Source organism: Parus major, chromosome 1A, assembly GCF_001522545.3.
Source record: "Parus major isolate Abel chromosome 1A, Parus_major1.1, whole genome shotgun sequence".
Lineage (NCBI taxonomy): Eukaryota > Metazoa > Chordata > Aves > Passeriformes > Paridae > Parus > Parus major.
This window is the reverse complement of record NC_031773.1, coordinates 57,083,930-57,103,719: the sequence shown is the minus strand read 5'-3', so window position 1 is coordinate 57,103,719 and position 19,790 is coordinate 57,083,930. Positions and strand designations below refer to the sequence as shown.

General features: G+C 39.3%; 1 protein-coding gene across 4 annotated transcripts in view; it reads right to left on the bottom strand.

Annotated features, from left to right (window-relative positions):
- The window catches only part of ITPR2 (inositol 1,4,5-trisphosphate receptor type 2), a 241,806-nt gene that overhangs the window by 134,052 nt on the left and 87,964 nt on the right, over nt 1-19,790 (bottom strand). For all 4 annotated transcript variants that reach the window (XM_015628084.3, XM_015628085.3, XM_033514205.1 and 1 more), the window contains 9 exons: nt 17,070-17,263; nt 14,635-14,767; nt 13,673-13,730; nt 12,036-12,201; nt 9,921-10,094; nt 5,169-5,258; nt 4,865-4,990; nt 3,668-3,790; nt 1,975-2,175 (listed from right to left, as the gene is read on the bottom strand). In XM_015628084.3, coding sequence (XP_015483570.1) covers nt 1,975-2,175; nt 3,668-3,790; nt 4,865-4,990; nt 5,169-5,258; nt 9,921-10,094; nt 12,036-12,201; nt 13,673-13,730; nt 14,635-14,767; nt 17,070-17,263 — 1,265 coding nt within the window. The remainder of the gene's footprint in view (nt 1-1,974; nt 2,176-3,667; nt 3,791-4,864; nt 4,991-5,168; nt 5,259-9,920; nt 10,095-12,035; nt 12,202-13,672; nt 13,731-14,634; nt 14,768-17,069; nt 17,264-19,790) is intronic.

Here is a 19,790-nt window from a genome sequence, read left to right as displayed (position 1 = left end):
TGCTTTCCCTTCTGTAATAATGTTTGCACTGACAGGCAGGGTTCTCCCAGGAACCTCAAAGCCTGCTTGCAATGAGAAAAAGCACCCTAAGGAACCTCTCAGGTTGGTAAACATAATTTCAGACATGGAGACCAAGGAGATGAGAACAAGGGAATCAACCAAATTGAGGATGTCCAATGGATTTTATGAGAGTGTTCTCTTGCCGTGGTGCTTCTTCATCTGCATGCACTTTCTAAAATATATAAATATGAGGATTATCCCTCCCTCCCAGTAAACAGGAACAAACTACAATATACTTCCTGTGGGGGAAAGAAAATGCAGGAGGAGCTGAGGCAAGCTGTACAGTCATATTCTATCTTGTCTTGTGGTAAATTGTTTATGTGCCCCATCTGGAGGCACAGGAAAAGCTACAGCACTTGTTTAAGAGTCACAAAGTACATCTCAGTTGTCTACAGAGAAACCGTCCAAACTCTATGGCAAGTTCCAACCATTTGTTTCCTTTAGAGTGGATTGCCATTCAAGTACCATTCAAGTTTTGCAATTAGCATCCTTTTCTAAGAAATCATAATTACTTACCTGTCAATTCCTACTTTTTGAAAAACAGATCATTATCTTACCCTATTTCATCAAAACAGGGTTGTTTTGATGAAATAAATTCCCTCCCCCCAGGAAATTCCTGCAGGACTTATGATGTGAATGCCATATCCAAGTTCATTTCTACTTTCATCATGGAGTCAGCTTGAAAATGTAACATGACAGTTTATCTTTGTGCTCCAATAGGTCAATAGCAAAATATATTGAAACTGAGAAAAATCTGAAAATTTTGTTTGATGATTAAAAAAATCCTCTTGAAGAGCCTTTGGTGGAAGCAGAAAAATCTAAAACCACAAAGGCACAAGAAATGTTTGAATTATGTAAATCAAAGACTTTCAATTGAAATTGCATGTTAAAATACTTCAGTCAAATTGAAAAGGTTGAGGTGAATTTCATTAAAGGTTATCCATGTAGGCAGGAGATTTATTTTCTTAATGAGAAGTTTTTCCGCTTGTTGCTGTGAAATAAAATTTCACCATGGAATTTTGTTTTGTTCAAACCACAAAAAAATAAAGCTCATCTCTGATTTCTTTGTGAAGACATCTCTTAAAAACACCAAACCAAGCCAAAAAAAAAAAAAAAGAAAGAAAAAAAAGCACTTTGTAAAGCAAGTAGAAATGTTCCTTGGACTCTAATCCTACCATGACTTTTCACCATATTCAACTTTACCCACTTGCTAATCTCAAGGAACTGTTAACATAATTACAGTTAAATGCACAAGTGTCTGCAAGGATGAAGACTTCATTTATCATGCTCACAATATATCAAATCCTAAATGCAGAGAAAGTCAATTAAGTCTTTTCTTAGGAAATTTATTGGCATAAAGATTTTTTCACAAACCACTGGGCTGAATTTACTGGGTCAGACTCTGAATCCATCTAGTTAAAGCTAGAACAGTTCTACTGACCCTCATGGAAATGTTCTGAAATAAAAAATAAAAAAACAAACAAAAAAAAAGGCAGAAATTATGATTTAAAATTGCTACATGCCAATAAAAAGGTCTTCAACACTATTTAGACAAATCCATAGAGGTAAGAACCTCCTGAATGGCAAACCCATGCCACAAGAGTGGATAAAAGCAATCCTAAATTACATTACAGGAAAATGAAGGTTTATGTAACTCTGAGATTTCCATACTAAATCATCTACAAATAGACATCTCTGTATCACCATGCTAACACTCATGTTTTCTTTCTAGTAGTTATACAGATGGCCTTACAAAATTAGATCAAACTCCCCAAAACGTCTGCTAAAATATTCATTATTTGTGACGCCGCTTAAAATTCTAAAGTGAGGATGCCATTATATCTCATTGGTATCAAGAGCAGGAAAAACAGCCTCAAAATACTCAAGTGATTAACATGTGAAGCCTTTGCTTACCTCTGTCATTACCATGTCCTGGCACTTTTTCACGTATTTGCCATCTGCTTTCACGATGGTCTGCAAGAATCGCAGGTACTCCACGTGCCGGCCATGGGTCTCGATGCAGTGCACAAAGTGCTGCACCACCCTCTCGCTGATCTCGTTGCACAGGAGGTAATTATTCATGAAGATGTGCCTCATGGTCTCAGCTTCCAGGAGCTGAACAGATCAAAAACAGCCTCATGAGCACAGCAGATCTGCTTTGAGATTGAGAGAGGCACAGGATTCTCGACTAGAGGAAGGCTCACTGGTAAAGGGAAACTGAAGAAATCCTTTTCGATGATCTCAGGGTCCAGTTTCCAGTTTTGAGGGGATTTCTCCATACTACCTTATGAGTACAAACAGTCCTAAAGTGGACATAAACCACACCTGTGTCCATGTGGAAGGTGAACACACATACACACTACACTGCTGGAGGCTTTGCAGCAGCTTTGGAATCCGAGACACCTGAGACCACACTGGCCCCACTCACCATCAAACTTTGCAATGAGGCCACTAAACGAGATGGTGTGCTGCTCTGGCTCTCTCTGGGGCTCACAGAGGAGGCATTTCCACCAGGCACATCCCTGCATATGCAGCCTGATGGTCTGTCTCAAAGGGTATGTCTCTTTCCACATTAACTCCAGAGGGAAACTAGGGCTGTGTGTCCATGAGCAGCATGGAACAAGAGGAACAGATCTGGAGCAAGAAGGGATTCTGCTGAGGACACAGCACCCAGGCTTTGTGCATTCGTGGGGCTTTTGCTCTAGGTTGGTCCCTTGGACTAAAGGCTCCTGAGGGTCAGATATGCTCCTAAAGTACACGTGTCTATTTAGCGTCATCGGATAGGAATCCACACCAAGTTTGCTCCACAATGTGCACAAAAGCACAGTAACTGGGGTGGATGATCAGGAAATCAGCTTCAAACAACAGAAATACAAGTGCAAGCTGGCTCCATGCTTGGCACCCGAGTTAAGTGTCAGTATTGGATGTGATGGAATTCGGGCTCTGGTCCCACTGCGGTCAGCTCAGAGCTGTTCACTAACGTCACAAAAAAGCATAAATAAAATAATGGTACAAGTGGTTCCTAATGAACACAGGCCAGGGTCTGCAATCCTCATACTCACAACTCCTTCTAATGAAAGCATGTTTTGCTCACTGAGCAAAACTGAGGTTTCTATTTGAATATGTCTATAAACACACACACAAATATATACAAAGGGATTGTGATAAAGTATTGTAAAGACAATGATTCAATAGAAGGTCAGACTTTAGTGGTTAGTTGAATCAAATGGGAGCATCATCAACAAAAATGTATGGGTCTGAGTCTGTTGTCACACAAGGTTTACGACAGCAGTCACAGTATTTCCTACCTTGACTTTACAGTCCATCAGTGAATGAGTCAGGATGAAAAGAATCAGAGTCAAGTTCAATACAATGATGTGACACATATTCATAGATCCTTCCAGTAAACCCCAAAGGTTTCTTGTTTTTTGTTTTCCATTTTTAAAATGGCAACATTAAAGCCAATGACATAAAAAGCAACACTAAGGGAAATGAAAGAGGGGAGGGGACGCATAGTTTAGTGAAATTATTTATTTAGCACTGGGATGTTTCAGCAACCCCAAATTTAATTCCAATTATCATATTCTATTTCAAATTAAATACTTACCCCTGGAGTTAAGAACAAGTTGAGATTTTTGTGGAGGAGAACTTGATTCTGAGGATTTCCTCGACAGAAATTCTGAAGAAAAGTGTGGGCTAGATTCATAACTTCATTCATCTTTTCATCACTCTGCAGGAAGAAAGGACAAACAAAATCAGCTGGTTATACCTAAACACACTTGTTAAAACCACACAACATCAATTCAGCCAGGAATAAAACAATTCTCCTGAGCCTTTATAGGGCAGAAATTCTCCCTCTGGCAAAAGTAACTGATGTAGTTTCCTTCAGAGTCTATTAGCAGCTGTACCATATTCTGAATCAACTTGACCATAGGGTCAATCACAGGTACAAGCATAAAATCAAAGTAAGATTTCTTCATGTGTTGTTATAATTTCCTAGTTTAAAAAAGTGCTAAGATGCTTGATTTAAAAAAAAAAAATAATCAAAACAAACCAAAAATGTCTCCCTGTATTTGTTTTAAGCTTTGGCAAAGGTTTGGCTTTTCTATAGCTACATACAGAAACAGATGTATGTGTGCATGTGTTCATACACATACTCCCACACAAATATATCTCTAGTTTCATCCCCATTTTATATTCCTCTCATATAGTATCCTAAGTATAATTTGATGAACCACCTGTATGGACAAGCACTATTTTCCTGATGACTGCTGAACCCAACTGTCTGTAATAAAACATACAGGAAAATATAGCCCACAAGAGGTTTTACCTCCTCTTAGTGATTTCTAGAAGATCTAGAAAGATGTGCTCTTTCAAAGCCTATCTAGTTCATTCATTTGTATGCTCCACTCCACCAAATCAGTACCAAACAAATTTATCTTGTGAAAAAATGGCTAGTGGAACTAGGCTAGAGACATCCACCATACAAAGAAGTTATTTCGGATTTGATCTGTGAAAGCTTTTGGTCCCAAGGTTTGCCTACTTTAGGAATGGGTACAGGAATGACAGCACTGTGACATCCAGGTACCCAAGGCAGTAAATATTAAATTTTAAATGAAACTGTGCAAGCAGCTATATTTAAACTGAGCCCAAACTCACTATTCTTAAGGTAGAAAATGACATCATCCTTTCATGTTTGCACTGCAGCTGACAATTAAAAAATATTTCCATTGATTCTTGGGCCTACCAAGGCCTCTCCCTTCCTTGAGTTCATGTTTTCTATCACTAAAATTAGGAAAATAACCTTTTCATAGGGGATCTGCAGAAGGTCCAAGACTACCAAGTGGGCACCCATATTTTTCAGTAAACGCTGCTGTTGATTCCGACATTTTTTATTCTGAACACAAAGTTTGCTGAGTCGAATCAAAATCTACAAATTAAAAAAAAACAAACAAAGAAACAAACCAAACAAATAAATAAGCATGCAAGCAAGAAAAGAAACAAGTCACGTCACACAAAACCAAACAAAGACACTTTCTTTCAAAATAATTACTAAATCTACTAATCAAACAGATATGTCAGGCAAGTTTCTTAGGAAATATACTAACCTCTTTAACAATATTGTAGTTATTGCTTTTAATGCTGTCTATCTGGGGTTTTTTGGTCCCATCCTGTATTGGGCTCAAAATGTTTGATTCCTGTAATAAAGAACACATAACAAGTGGAGATTTATTGCAATTTCCTCAACATGAATTAACTGTATTTAATAGCAGCAAGTGACAGGGTATTACAGCAGCTCATAAGGAATTGATACAACACAGATAATAAAGAAAGACTCTTTTATTCTTTATCCAGTGAGTGACAAGATTTACATTCAAGTCCTTCCCTTGTTTCAAATTTCCAATGTAATTTGAGGCAATTACTCTATGTGTTCATGCTTCTGATCATTCAGAAAGAGTATGCCTCTAAATTGCAGTTTAGGCACACCAAGGAATTAAAAAACTGCAAGGAGATGGACCAAAAGTGTATTTCAGTAGTGACCACGTGTTCCAAAAATCTTTAATACAGCTGGAAAGATTACAAAATCTGTGTATGTAAACACTAAAGAGTCTGGAGAAAGAGCTTAAGACAACCTCTGCAGTTAAGCAGGGTGGAGTTGTCAACAGCACAGGAACAAGCAGCATGTGGAAATTAGAGATGTTCCTCCCACAGAGGGGATGCTGCTTCTGCCTGTATCTCTGGATGAGGCAGGAAAAGATTTGAAAACAGATTGGAACCATATGCTAAACTGCAGCATCAAGTCATGACACTGTATGCTTTGGACCCTGGCTCCTGGAAAGCCCCAGCTGGGTATGATAAATAAGAGAAATCAAGTCAGCAAGAAACTGCCAACACCCACGCACCTTTCCATGCATATCTCTCAATCAAAACATGGGAGAACATGTACACAAATACTGCCACTAAGAATACTGGCGGTGTTGGGGGTTTTTCTGCCGTCAGCTGTGGTAAGCCTTTCTTAAGAGGAAACAAAAATAAATTGAAATATTTGACTTCAGATGCTGAAGTCATAAAGCATGAAGAAAAACTAGCAGATCTTGAGACTGACTCACAGTATGACCACAAGGATGTAAACCAGTGTAACAGCATTAATAAAAAAGAAGAAACAGGTGCACTTCTGTGCTTCATTGTGTCCTCAAACTTCCTACTGTTTTAGAAAAGAGAAATACACTAAAGCAAACATATGCATGCCAAGCTGAATGTTTATATGTCCTGAAACCTCTCTCTGAACTTTCTTAGCTGATGGTGAAGGTCAGGAGTTCTATAAATCCCATCTGGTCCTAATTTCCAGTGAGGTAAGAACAGCTGCACCACTTGGCCATGGAAGCTGTTTATAAGAGTGTCAGCACTGCTGTTCAATGCTGATCTGTGTAACAAGAGCTGATTTTATTTGTTTAGGTTTGTTAGTATGCAGGCTGCTGTCTCTCTGTTTGAATCAATACTTTGGGAGATGTTTTAGGCTTTTTGCTGTAATTAACCACCCTCCTCCATTCTGGGATTGTGGGTTAACCAAGATTAATTTACCTGTTAGTTTTATCAGCATTCTTCCTTCATCAAAGTAGTTTTATAATCTGTGTGAACTGTATGTCTTATCTGGAAGTACTGATCAGTACTGCTGAATCTATCCTTTCTCTTAACAAAATAAACAATTGTTTATTGAACCCACAGGAGTATGCCAGGGATGTAGTTACCAAGAGATAATCACACCACTGGGATACCAAAGACACTCGGTTGCATATCTGGCCTCGTTATGCCCCATGACAGACATTCCCCATCACACTTTCCCACAGGGAACAGGCAGGCACAGAGAGCTCAGTGAGGAAGGTTCTCACCTGAGTACCCTACCTTTAGGAAATTATATTATCCCAAAGAGACCTCTTCCTCTATCCATAAAATTCCTGAGATAACACTTTGCAACAGTCTTAGATCCTTTCTTATGAGTCCCCAGATTCCAGCATTCAGTCTGAGCAGCTCCCCACCACCAACCAGTCTCCCTCATCCCAGCAGGACAACAGTGCAAGGCACATGTCAGTGTCCCCATGGCACAGCTTTGCCCTCCACAGGCTATATTTCCTTACCAGAGGAATGAGGGACAGAATTCTCAGTTCACAACCTCAACCTATGTGATGTTTGTTCAAACATCCCCAGAACCAAAGCAAGGTGCCACAGAACAGAAGAGAAAGGAAGTAAAGGATCAGGTCCTGAAAGTTTAGACCACTTGAAACCTTGCTGAACTTTCTCAGCAGATGGAAAAGACGAGGAACTCCATAAATGCCAATGCACTCTATTCCTGCTTCACCTTAAAATTCTTTCAGTAAGCCTGTTCCTCCTCCTCACGTTCTGGCACAACACCACCAAACTCGTCTTCCAGGGATGAGACCATGAAAATCACACTTTCCGTGGTCCATGGTATTAACACAGACCCACAACACCCTTCCTAGGGAGAACCAAGTGAACAGGCTTTATCTGATTTCCCCTTCTCAAGCAGGGCTTGTATGTGAGCTCAGTTGTAGCATTTCTTCCTAACCCTACTGGTGTCTCATTTATGTCTGACCTAACTCCAAGTACTCTTTCCAACTCTGATCTCCAGCCCCTATCAAGGCATTTTTCCTGTGGAGAACTCTGGATACTTTTATAAGAACAAGGCCTTTTTTTATAAGAACAAGGCCTTTTTTTCTACAAATCCCATTTCTGGAGTCATATGACTAAAAAAAAAAAAAGAAAAGGCCCACAGGTTATGATAGTAAGGTGAAAACAATTACTCAGGAAAAAAAAATAAATTATATTTTTAAACTCTTATGCACATCTTTCAACAGGTTTCATGTGACAACAGAAACTTGGGATTAACATAAGAATGTTCTGGAATGTCATTTAAGTCCTTGTGCACACTTCAATGTTCTTTGGGAAAAATTAAACACAGGAAAATGGGGCATATTCCCTAAAGACCTAAAGGTTCATCCAGCTTTTCTGAATATCCAGTATCCATTCCAAGGAAGCATGGATCTCATGGGATTTTTATCTGCTTAAAGCTAGACACCTGCTTTATACACTGTAGATTATGCCCAACATCACACCTTCTACATCTGATTCAAGACCTCAAAGAGAGTACTGACTATCTAATGTTATTTTTTGCCAGGTAAAAACACATATTCACTGTTAAAGGAAAATTTAGCAAGGGAAAAAAAATGATGGACAAGATTCTGAGCTATTGTAACCTGGCACAGCTCTCAGGGAATTACCAGCAGACGATCTAACCAGCAGATTACGTATTACTGCTCTGATACAATAATCTCTCTGATCTGCCAGAGATAATATTGTGCATCTACTGAAGCACTGCTAATCCATACAGACCCACAGGTGCCTCATGGGAAAAAAACCCTCAAAATATCCCATTGAGAGATGCCTCTGTTTTAAACACAATGTTTTTCCCCCTTTTCCTGGAGTTTTCTTGCTACCAAAACTACCCATAGGAATAAATTACACTTCAAAAATGTATTATAGCTAAAAAACTTGGTAATCCTGACGCAATTCTGTTTTCTGTTTCCCCATTACCTTTTCAGTTCATTAAATACATAAAGGAACATTTTCTTTCCTACTAGAGCTTTACTTGAGGAATGAAAGAAGGAAATAACACATATTTAAGCACCAACTCCAGATTCCTCCCCTAATTTTGACACCACTAAAGATGTGGTATCAGAACGTCAGCTAAAACAGATCAGAGAAAGAGTAGGACCTACACTGTTGCAAGAGTTTGGGATTCTTCCTTGAAGTGTTGGATTTGCCCCTGCACAAAGCCACCAAAAATCTGCTTTCTCATCTAAAATACCACATGTGTGTCACAGATATTTTCAAGCATCCTCTCTCTTCTCCATGGCTCCAGTTTTTTCCTAATGTGTAGCCTTCACAATGCTGAATAACCTCTACTTGGCTTTCTACTTCCCTGGGGACTTCCTTACCCATTTTTCTTGGCAACAGGAAAGAGAAGGAAAATGCTGTGTCAGAAATCACAACTGTTCATCTCTCCTCACGTCCTCTGATGAAAAGGGAAAAGTGGGAATAAATATTGGTGGAAAAGCCTGCTCTGTCTACTCTTTATCTACCTTTATGGTACAAACCTCAATCACAGCAACACTTTGTGTTTTCTTAAAATCTCATGCTGGAGTTAAATTATTAAATGGTGACTTCAGTTTGCACTGAAAAGCAAAATTTAAAACATCCAAACAGTTAAATCTAAAAAAAATAAGATTTTAAAAAAAAAAAAGGACTTCATGGTCCTAGATTCAAGTTCTACATCAAACCAGAGTATATCCTGAGAAAGAGGTATGACAAGGGCCAAAGAAACTAAAACATTAGTTCACCTACAAAATCTCCACCCTCTTAGGTCAATCTGGTGTGGTGAAGAGTGGAATTACTTTTGATTTTTGAAAACATGGGTTTGATTGTACTCCTCTCCCTTAGTTGCAGGACACTGTCTACTCCTCTTTTCTTCCAGCAAGTCAACTCAACTGCCAGCACACAATTCCCAGATTATTTCCAGGGTGCTGCTGAACACTGTGGCTTGCACCCAGAAAGGAAAGCAGCTCTGTGACATAAGAATGCAGTTACTGAAAGCACCAGGAGAGAATATTGAACACATTGATAACAGAGGTATTATTTCCTTTTCTGTCAGTTCCTAAAGCTCAACCAGAATACTTCACATTCTCATTTTGCCACTTTGCTTATCCAGACCATGATTTTGCCATTGTCCATGAAACTGCCTACTAACACTGAAACAGTTCTGACAGCAAAGGCTTTAAACCCACCTCCATTGGCTCTTCTCCCCCTTTGGTTTGATTGTCGCCCACCTCTCCACTCTCATAATTGCTGCTCTTCTCAACCCACAATTCTGATTTTTCTACAGTCAGACGTAGCTGGTCAAGATCAGCCTTGATTTGCTTGTAGTTATCCACATCTTGATTGGACACCAGCAACTGAACCTGGAAATGCAGAAAATTGTAAAGCTGTTAGAGCAGTAACACCAGCACTTATGGCTGGGTAATTTTCTTGACAGTTCCCATTCTAAGCCTCTCTTTTCCAGGTGCCTTGTGCAACCTTCCCTGTGCAATTGAAACATGGCACACACAGGCTTTTAGCCCCCATTATCATTCAGCCTTTAGCAGAGCCAGAGGCTGCAGTTGCCCAAAATGGATAGTTACAACATTCACAACATCCTCTCACCTTCTTGGATACACTGCAAAACATTTTCAGCACAGGCAGATTTACAGGTTCTTGAGTTCTGTGCAGAGTGAGCTCTGATGCACCGATCATGATCCTCGTGATATTAAACAATACATTTACACACTATTAAAGCAATAGTTAGAAATAGCTACTGTTTCAGCACTGCATTTCAGTAGAAAAAGGGAAAATAAAGGATGGTATGACAAGGCATCAGGGCATCCAAAGAAAAGTCAGAATGGCCAGAAATTTTAATGATCTCCTACACCACCATAATCAAATATTGGAAAATAACATACTTTCACACTGTTAGGCCAGCTTAGAAAAACTTCACTGAATAGAACTGACAAACTGACTTTCAGATTCATGGAATTCTCACCACCTGAATGGTTGCCACTTATTAAGATTAATCTCATTTTTTCTTTTTTCTGTACTGCTCAAATTATCTGGGTTTTTTCACTGTTATATGTAGTTCTTGATTTAGCATGACCTACATATATTCTTTCTTTGTAACATTCTGTTCTCCCAAGATTATTAATGAAGATAATATGCCAAAAAACTATCAGCAATCTTTACAGTAAATTAATAAACACTATTAAGAAATCATACTCATGTAAAAGATAAAGGTCACTAACAACACTGATAGGGATTTTTTTTTTAAACCACATTACATCCAGGCAAATATTCACTATTTTGTATTATAAAGTCTTCATCATAATAATCTCTCTTGCCTTGCAAGAACCTTGTTATTTTACAGAATTTATGAATGCTGCTCAACTGCAGGCATTCTTATTTCACGTGTTCTACCATCTTTTTTGTTTATTTCTCCATTAGCCTTTTCCATCCTTCACAAAAACACGTTAAGCAATTCAGTCCTTGCTTACCTGGGAATAACAGCTATTTATGCAACTAACCAGCACAGCCTAACTTTAAATACCTGGTGGGAGGCCATTATGCTGCACAACAAAAACATTAAACAAAAGCTTTTCAGGTCTTTATCATTCATCTGTTTGCACCGGAGAGAAACCTCCCCACCTTACATAACGATGAGACAACATGCTACCGAGCTCCTGAAATAAGCATCAGATGTTCTTATCAACATATGTTATAGAGGGTTACGTAACAGAGGCATCTCTGTCTTGCAGCCCCATGACATCAGATCTCCCCATCCTAATCCACAGACACATGGAGCCTGCACATGCACCGCTACCAGAGGGGGAGAATAAAAGCTGAAAACAGGCTTGGCTCTATCCCTGTCTTCCTGCTATTTGGGCATAGCTGTATCCGGCAGGGGAGCCCCCTGCAAAGACACCTGAATTAGAATTAGAAGCACCAGGTGAATAACAAAATAACAATACCTGGCCTAAGTGGCCCTGATGACAGGGAAGTGTCACTGCTGACACGGGGACACTGCTTGCCAAACATGAGGCACTGGCTCTGTCCCTGAGGGATCCCTGTGAGAGGCTCACCACAAACCTAGGTTTTCCCTAAAGGTTGCAGTGTCAGCAATAGCAATTTCTGGGGGCACAGAACTATAATATACACCAGCACACATAAGGCCATAGAAGTCTGCTGATACTTGACCTCTGGGGAAATAACACAGTCATGCAACAAACAGCAGCAGAGTAATTTAAGCAGCAGAGCAGCCTTTGGAAAGGCTCCCTGGGTTCAGTTTCCTGGGATAACAGTGAGCCCATCCATACCTGTTTGAATGCTTGCAGAACTTCTGCTCTCTGGCTGAAGTGCTTGAACAGCAGGTGCAGAGCCCCTGAGAGCAACGGGGGGTAGTCGTGCATGATGAGGTGAATCAGGACCCGTAAAAAAGTTCTGCCCCCTTCATCATCAAGCTGAACTGCATTCTTCTCCTTCCTGCAACAGAAAGGGGGAAAAAAGGGTCAAATAAAGTAAAGTGAATAAGAAAAAATAACAGCTCTTGAGATAAATATCCCTCTAGACACAATCTTCAGTCAACAGAGTTCTTAAAATCAAATCAAATATGTGGAAGGAAGGAACTTACAAATATGACTTTAACATATTTTATAAGGATTTCTATCCTACACTTATTGCAGCAATCTTGTAGTAGAATGGACACTATGGGGCAGAAGTATCTACACACAGAAATGTGCCAAACACTGTAATTAAAATCTATATTGTAAAAGCATTCATTTATGTTATGGATAAGTTGAGCCAGGCTCATCTCCAATCCAAATTAAACTGCATTTTATCAGAGATTAATTTGACCCTTTCCTTTTCAGCTGCTATTAAAATTTAATTTAAGAAAAAAATAAGATCAAAAATAGCAAGAATCGCCAAAAGCATCATATTTCTGGAATCATATTCATAATGTGGAATGGCAGAAAGCAGATTTACACTTAACATATCAAAGCAGAAAGAATGTTTCCAAGAAACCATTCGGTCTAGCTGTTCATTTTAAAGATGCAGATGCCAAGGGCTGTGTCTTGTTTTACGTTATGGGAGTTCAGAAGAGGCCTGGAGGCATTGCTTGTGCTGGTAAAGATTGAGGATGCATGAGGGACTGAGAGGAAAGATCATAGTGCCCACATTGCAGATCCTTCTCCTTAGCTTCAAGAAAAACTTTAAAGTCTATGGCCTTGTCTAAATGGAATTAATTTTTACTGGTATTATTATAATTATACCCATAAAATTAAACCAATATAGTGATAATGGTAATAACTCTCCAGTGTGAGTGTTTTCCATGGGTTATTTTTTTTCTGTTCACAGCGTAGCTGAAACCCCTTCCAAAACTCTGCAAGCATAAATTGTGATCTACAGGCCTCTGGTGGACCAGGAGATCATGGCAAGTGGTCCACGCCTGATCTGAGGAGTCATAGGAGAGATTTCTGTTGACACCATTTTCCCAAGGAGTTTGAACACCAAGTGCAGGGACAACAGGACAGCAAGCTGTTGATCCAGGCAATTTGGAGCTGTAGCCATAAGACACACCAGAAGAAGAGTGGTTTTTCAGCACCCATGTAAGGCAGTATAAGACAAATAGAAAATTAGTGTGATTTAGACCAATACACCATTCCCCTGCTGCCTTTGGGAAAATGACAAAAACTTTCTACCAGCTCTGTTACAACTAAGAGGGTGGTCATAGCCAATCCCACAGCCATCCAGCTGGGCTGTTTGCCTGATTGAAATCCAGGTCTTTCCTGGCACATTTCTGTTCAGGTATGGCTTATGCAATTAACAAGAAGGCAAAGGAAGAGAAAAGGCTATAAAAATAGGCAAAGAATAAACAGAGATTGGCCATGAGAAACACTAATGTGAACCAAAAAATAAATAAATATATGTAGAGGTAAAACTTCAGAGAATATACCTGCCAGCAAACATGGTTTCAGCCTGAGCTGCAATTTCATCTATGTCAGGAACAATTGCTGGGAAAAAATGAGAAGAAAATATTTAAATGGAATAAATTAAAAACAACCCAAAAAAAACAGCCAATGATCATTATTTAATCTGCACAACAAAATGCAATTCTGCTCCTCTTTAGAGCAGACGGTATCAAGTAAAGGTCTAACTATTCATTCCCCAACTACACAAAATTTGCTTTCTGCAAGAGTAGCAGAGAACAAACAGGATATGGGACAGACCTAAATTGTGGCTTACTATCCCTGAGGAAGAGCAATGTAGTGATGAACCAAAGCCACATGGTGCTAGGAGCTGTACTAGCCACCATCAGTGCCCCACAAATGACACAGATTGTCAGACTTTTACTTTGTTTCTTACATGAGCCAGCCCCAACAAAGAATATACATGAACTTTTGAATATTTATCATTAACCCAGTTATTTACCGCATCGTTATTTTGCTTTAGAATTGCTTTAATATAACTTATTACTTAAGACTTTAGTACCCCTGTATTATATATATGCCCACCTCCACCTAGAGCAATTCTCTTTTGCTTGGAGGTGTTCACATAGACCTTTTGAGCACTTTTGTGTGCATGGGAAGGCTCCCTGTAAAGCCAAATCATTCCTGTACCACATTCACCTCACTTAAACCTGTCCTCATCTGTCCCCAACCACTGACCATTTGCCACCATGCAGTGTTTCGGGAAGAGCACAAATAAAAGAACAAAATAACATGGTGGGGGAAAAAGGAATCACTTTTTTGTTAGAGGACAGGGCAGCAAAACAAAATTCGTGGAATTCCTTAAAATTTTAATTTTTTTACAAGCTTTTCAACGTGCAGCAGCCTGTGTCTTTCTGCTGCAGCGGTGCTCAGTGTTTGCAGTTGCCTACAGAATTACTTTGCATTGAAAGGAAATAGCAAGGTTTACCTGAGGCAGTCCCTGGCGTGTCAGGGGGGGATGATGTAGAGCAGTCAATATTTTCAGTGTTTTCCCCAAACTCTCTCTTATAGATAGACAGCATGTAGGATATTCTGTAGTCCAGTCTAACACTGAGAATAAACTACAAGGAAATAAAAGAAGTGAATTAATTTAAGTCTACTATGAAAAACCAATCCGTTACATTCACCAGTTTTCTGCGATTCCTTTCTTTACCATGCCCATCCTGAGACATGGTGAACTCTGCCCTATGGATTGCTGAGTACCACTGGGTGTGTCCAAGGGCTCTAACATGCTGCCTTGCCCTCACTGCCTGCAAGCCAGGTCAGAACCTTCAAACCTACGCTGACATCAATTATTTCACATTTCAGCTGGACTTCCAATGTCCCATAAAGTGGAATAAAGAGCATGCAGAACAGGCTCAAGGCTCACCCTCTTGGATGCCTGAAAAATGCCTTTTTGTTCCTCAGCTGTGAAACTGTAAACTCATACAGGAAAAATCCTAATTCAGACCTGGAAGTGCTGCTTTTATATTGGAATAGTGAGGAAAACAACTAGGCTGGAAGTATTAGTATCAAATGAAGGGCTGACACTTATACACATGGATGCTTCTTACCCACAGGAAATGCAAGCACACGATCAAACACCTTTAAGATCATTTACATATTTTACAATCAGTGGAGATGAAAGACATATGCTGGGTTTCCAAGGCTGAGGTGACAGGTGATCTGAAAGGTGACTTACCAAATGGTGGCAACCTGTTTCTTTGATCTACAGCTAAAGCCAAACATACTTTCCCAGACCCACTGTAATAGGATTTGTCTATTTTGGTTCCATAATTAAATTGCCTCAGAATTGTACAAGCAAGATTTTTAAAAATAAAAATTTCCCAAGTCCATGCATAGTTGACTAAGTCTATCAGACCATCTGTTGAATTCTGGCTGAGGGCAGAATAGAAATTGTAAGTTAAAAAGTCTACTTAAATTAATACGAAGATATACTGAGAATTAAATTTCTATGAACTGAAATATTTCTGAGAATAGAACAGCTTTAATCAACATTGTACTTGCTATGCATGTTAGTATAATAAATCTAAAATATTTTTACTCACCTTTGAGACTAAAAACACAGTAATGAAAGGTAACATGATTTAAATTAATCCTTCTTCATTGCATTTTAAATAAAACTGATTTATTTTGTATTTTGTGTGGGCTAAGATCATATATATGCACATTTACTGGGATTCACCCAGCATATGATAACCTGTTTATCTGAAGTAATTTGACCACATGACTAATCCTTAATTAACAAACCACAGATTAAGCAGAAAATTAGGATTAAGTGCTCTTCAATCCTGGGTGCTCTTGCAATGCATGGGCTATGAAAAAAGGAAAGGATGAGACAAAATGTGATTTCCTCAAGGAATGCACAGGACAAGGTCCTGGAATCATCCTCCTAGGCATCGACCACTAAAGCAGGACAGTATGGGGAGAAATTCAGTCATGAAAACAAGGAAAATGAAAAGCAATACATGTGAATGATGTTATTTAGGTCATAAAATTTCATAACACTCTGTCTTTCACTATAAGTTTTGAAGTAAAGGAGGCCTGGAATCACAGAATGCCGTATTGAGTGTATTCTAACAATTGATAGCCTTTCAGATGACAAGTAATTAAAGTCATCTAAATAATTTATGAGCAGTCAGGACAAATGGAATCCTTCAAAAGTGACATTGGTACCAACAAATCCAGAGAATTTATAGAAAACACTGAAACATTCTTTAGGGCCTAAGCATTGCAGAAACCAGTATTTGATACACAGAGCAAGTGTGTGCCACTTCACTTATTAACAGCACAAAGTGCAAACTGCATCTCAGAAGGCAGGCTGGTGTCACACAGCTTGTCAGGTCAGCAGGGAGAAAATCACAGCAGCCCACAGCCTGCTCTTAGCCCAGCAGTGGAAACCTGAAATGCATTAAATGCACCACAAAAGTGCACAGCCTCGCACAGCTTCAGTGGTGCCAGGGCCAATTCTGCCCTTCATCCAAGTACTGCAACAAAAGGGTCAAATGCTTAAATCAAGCAATCACCACAGTGTTAAATAAGTGTGAAAGAAATGGAAACAGACACACTGTCTTCAGGAAACATTGGTGAGGCAGATTAGAGGACAAGTTCTGTCATTGCACTGTTACAGTGAAAGTTTCTGCAGCATCCTGTGCCTTCAAAAGTGAAGTTGGTACAATTTCAAGGGTGAGGACCACAACTGTACAATTGTTCACACAGAGGACTATCCGTCTTCATAGCAAGGAGTTGCTTCTACAATGAGCAGCTCAGTGAATAGTAAGAATGTAGGTGACAGAACTGGCCACTATGTGAGTAAAGAACCATGAAATGACTGCTGTGTAATATGCCACTCCTTATCATTACCTGCAAAATCTCAATGATTTTCAATTTGGTGTCCATTACAATCACATCTTCACTGTCTGCAGTGCTGGCTTGCTTGCTTGGGTGAATGCCTGGCTGGATGTCAGGGGTACTGATGGGAAATACAGACCCTCTGCTCAGCACCATTTGGGTCATCATCTCTCCTACTCCATGGATGGTCCTCATGACGTTGTTCCCTGGGCATTAAACAGAAAGAGACATTTCCTAGGACTAAGGCACGTTTACAACGCTGTGTATCACACATACACCTGTGTTGTCAAATCCCTTTCAATTCTCAAGAGGAATACTGAAAAAGAAGCCCTCAGTTCCTGAGTTCATTCAAATTACCCAATTAGGCAAAATTTTTCTATGCTGATTTTCCAAGGTATCGTTTCTTACAGGTCAAGAGACGGTAAATACCCAAAATATTTCCAGAGTTCTGTTAACAGGCTCAACAAATGATAAAAAGTAGAACTAAAGAAATTTCACCCATTCCTTTGCCTGAAGGTGTATTATCCACATCTAAAATAATTTCTTAAAGAGATTTGTTTAACCTGTTTTTAAGACTATTTGCAAACTGAGTGTTGCATATCCAGTATTATAGAGCATTTCTACACAAGCAATTCCAGTACCTGACTATGTTTACCATTATAAAACTTTTATTGGTATTTTATTAATACCATCTATTGCTGCAATTTGGAGACACGTGGGAGGAGTTTTATATGTCACATTGAAAGAGAGTAAAGAGATGAGGTTGTTGAGGTAGTCTGATCTTTGTGTGGTTCAGATGACAGGCCACAACCCAAACCCAACTGACACATCCCCCTTCAAAAAAAAAAGCCATAGGAGAATGCCAGGCTTGAAGGTTGTCCTAAAGGTCAAACCAGTATCTGTAATCACAGTGCCTTTTATAAGTTATTCATGAGGGAAAAGATTATTTTACACTTACGTGGTAAAATCTTTATCCAGGTTGCAGTAGTATACTGCAAAATCTACCAAGAAATATCATCAGTTCCCACAGATTATACTGGTCCTTACAATGAATTTTGATGGGAAAAGCATCTCAGTGAACCAGTGTCTTTCTTGAAAAGGTGGGACAAGAAAGTGTGAGACTCTCATGCTACCTACCTACATGAATTAGTTTCCTTTCTTGCAAGGCAGATAGGAATGAATGGAGGAAAGGAAAGGAATTACAGCATCTCTTCACAGGAAGAGTGCCAAGACCTAGGCTATACTAAAATCAAAGAAAAGAGTGAAGGAAGTGTAGCTTTGCTGAGAGAAGCCTGAATAGTTCTTGTCTGTCCTTTAGTACACTTTAATCACCATGCCATGGCCAAGCTTTACTCACACTGAAGAAACCCTCTTCCCATATAATCTGCTGTAAAAAGCCAAGGCTGGATTTTATTTTGTTGGCAAAATCCTCCTCTTATTCCTGTCTTTCTTCAATCCATATAACTCAACTACAATGTGTATGGAAAGAGGATGCCTTTAGCCCTGACTTTAAAAGGAAAACACGCAAAGAGTGTGCTTTTTCAAAAGCAATGAGGCAGATTAATGTCAGGTTTGAAGTCCCATTTAGCATCTGGTCTGGTGTGCAATCACTCTGTATGGGTCTTCTGAAACTAACACTTCAAGTTCCTAAGAAACAGAGAGGGGAAAATGTGATTTTGCATGGTGTTTGGGAAAAAAACCTAGAAGTTAAATTATGGGCTGGATCCTCACATTAGGCAGGCACAGAAAATTCTAACTGCTCGCACAGGCATAAAGCAAATAAAATCATCACAAATACCCTTCATGACACAAAATTAAAATTATGTGTTTTCCTTTCAAATCAAGTAAAACAGTGTGGGAATAACATGGGATGGATATGTCTCCCCAACTCCTTTCTCCCAGTGTGCTAAACAAGTATTTGTATTGACCACCACTCAGTGCACCTCTGCAAAGCTACAGTACTATGTGGAGGACCTTCAACCCTTAAAGTACCTTCAGTTAAACCAACATTTTGTGACTTCTTCATCTTCAAACCATGAAATAAATGAAATCCGTTTCATGCTGTCCTTAATGCTGACTGATACACCCAGTAACAACAACAGCCCTGTACAAGACCTGTAACTTGGGCAGCTGCATCATGACCTGCAATACCCCTGTCATATACCTCAGATGAGAAATTATCGTCATCTCTCACAACATTGTTTCAAAATCCCTTTTGCTCAGTTGTGCAGAGGGAAATATAAATAGAGGGCATTTGGAAAACTCAGGAATTCTTTAAAAACAAACTTCAGACAGTGAAGTTAAGGATAAGGAAACCACTTAGGTCTAAGACAAGATCCAGAAGATACTCTTGTCAAAAACAAGATACAACTGCAGTTTGTCCCAAATGAGGAAGAAGAATTCCACTTCATCTTGAAAAGTTCCTTCTCACCCTTCAAGACTGAAATTTACTTGGTAAAAAGCTAACAAAAAAAGTTAGTTAGTATCTTTCCTGTTACCCACAGAACACCAGTGGTCAAAGGCGGCACAACCAGTGAGAGGCAGCTGTGTAGCTGCTTCCCAATGGCATCAGTAATAAGGATAAACCCTCTGTCCACAGCATTCCTTCACTATTGACCTTAATGCAACTAATCACAAAAGATAGAGGTGGGAAAGTAAAGGAGGATTAAGGCAGTCCTTATTATCCCTGCCATTTCAAATAGTATTTCATTAATGCATAGGAAAGGATTTTAG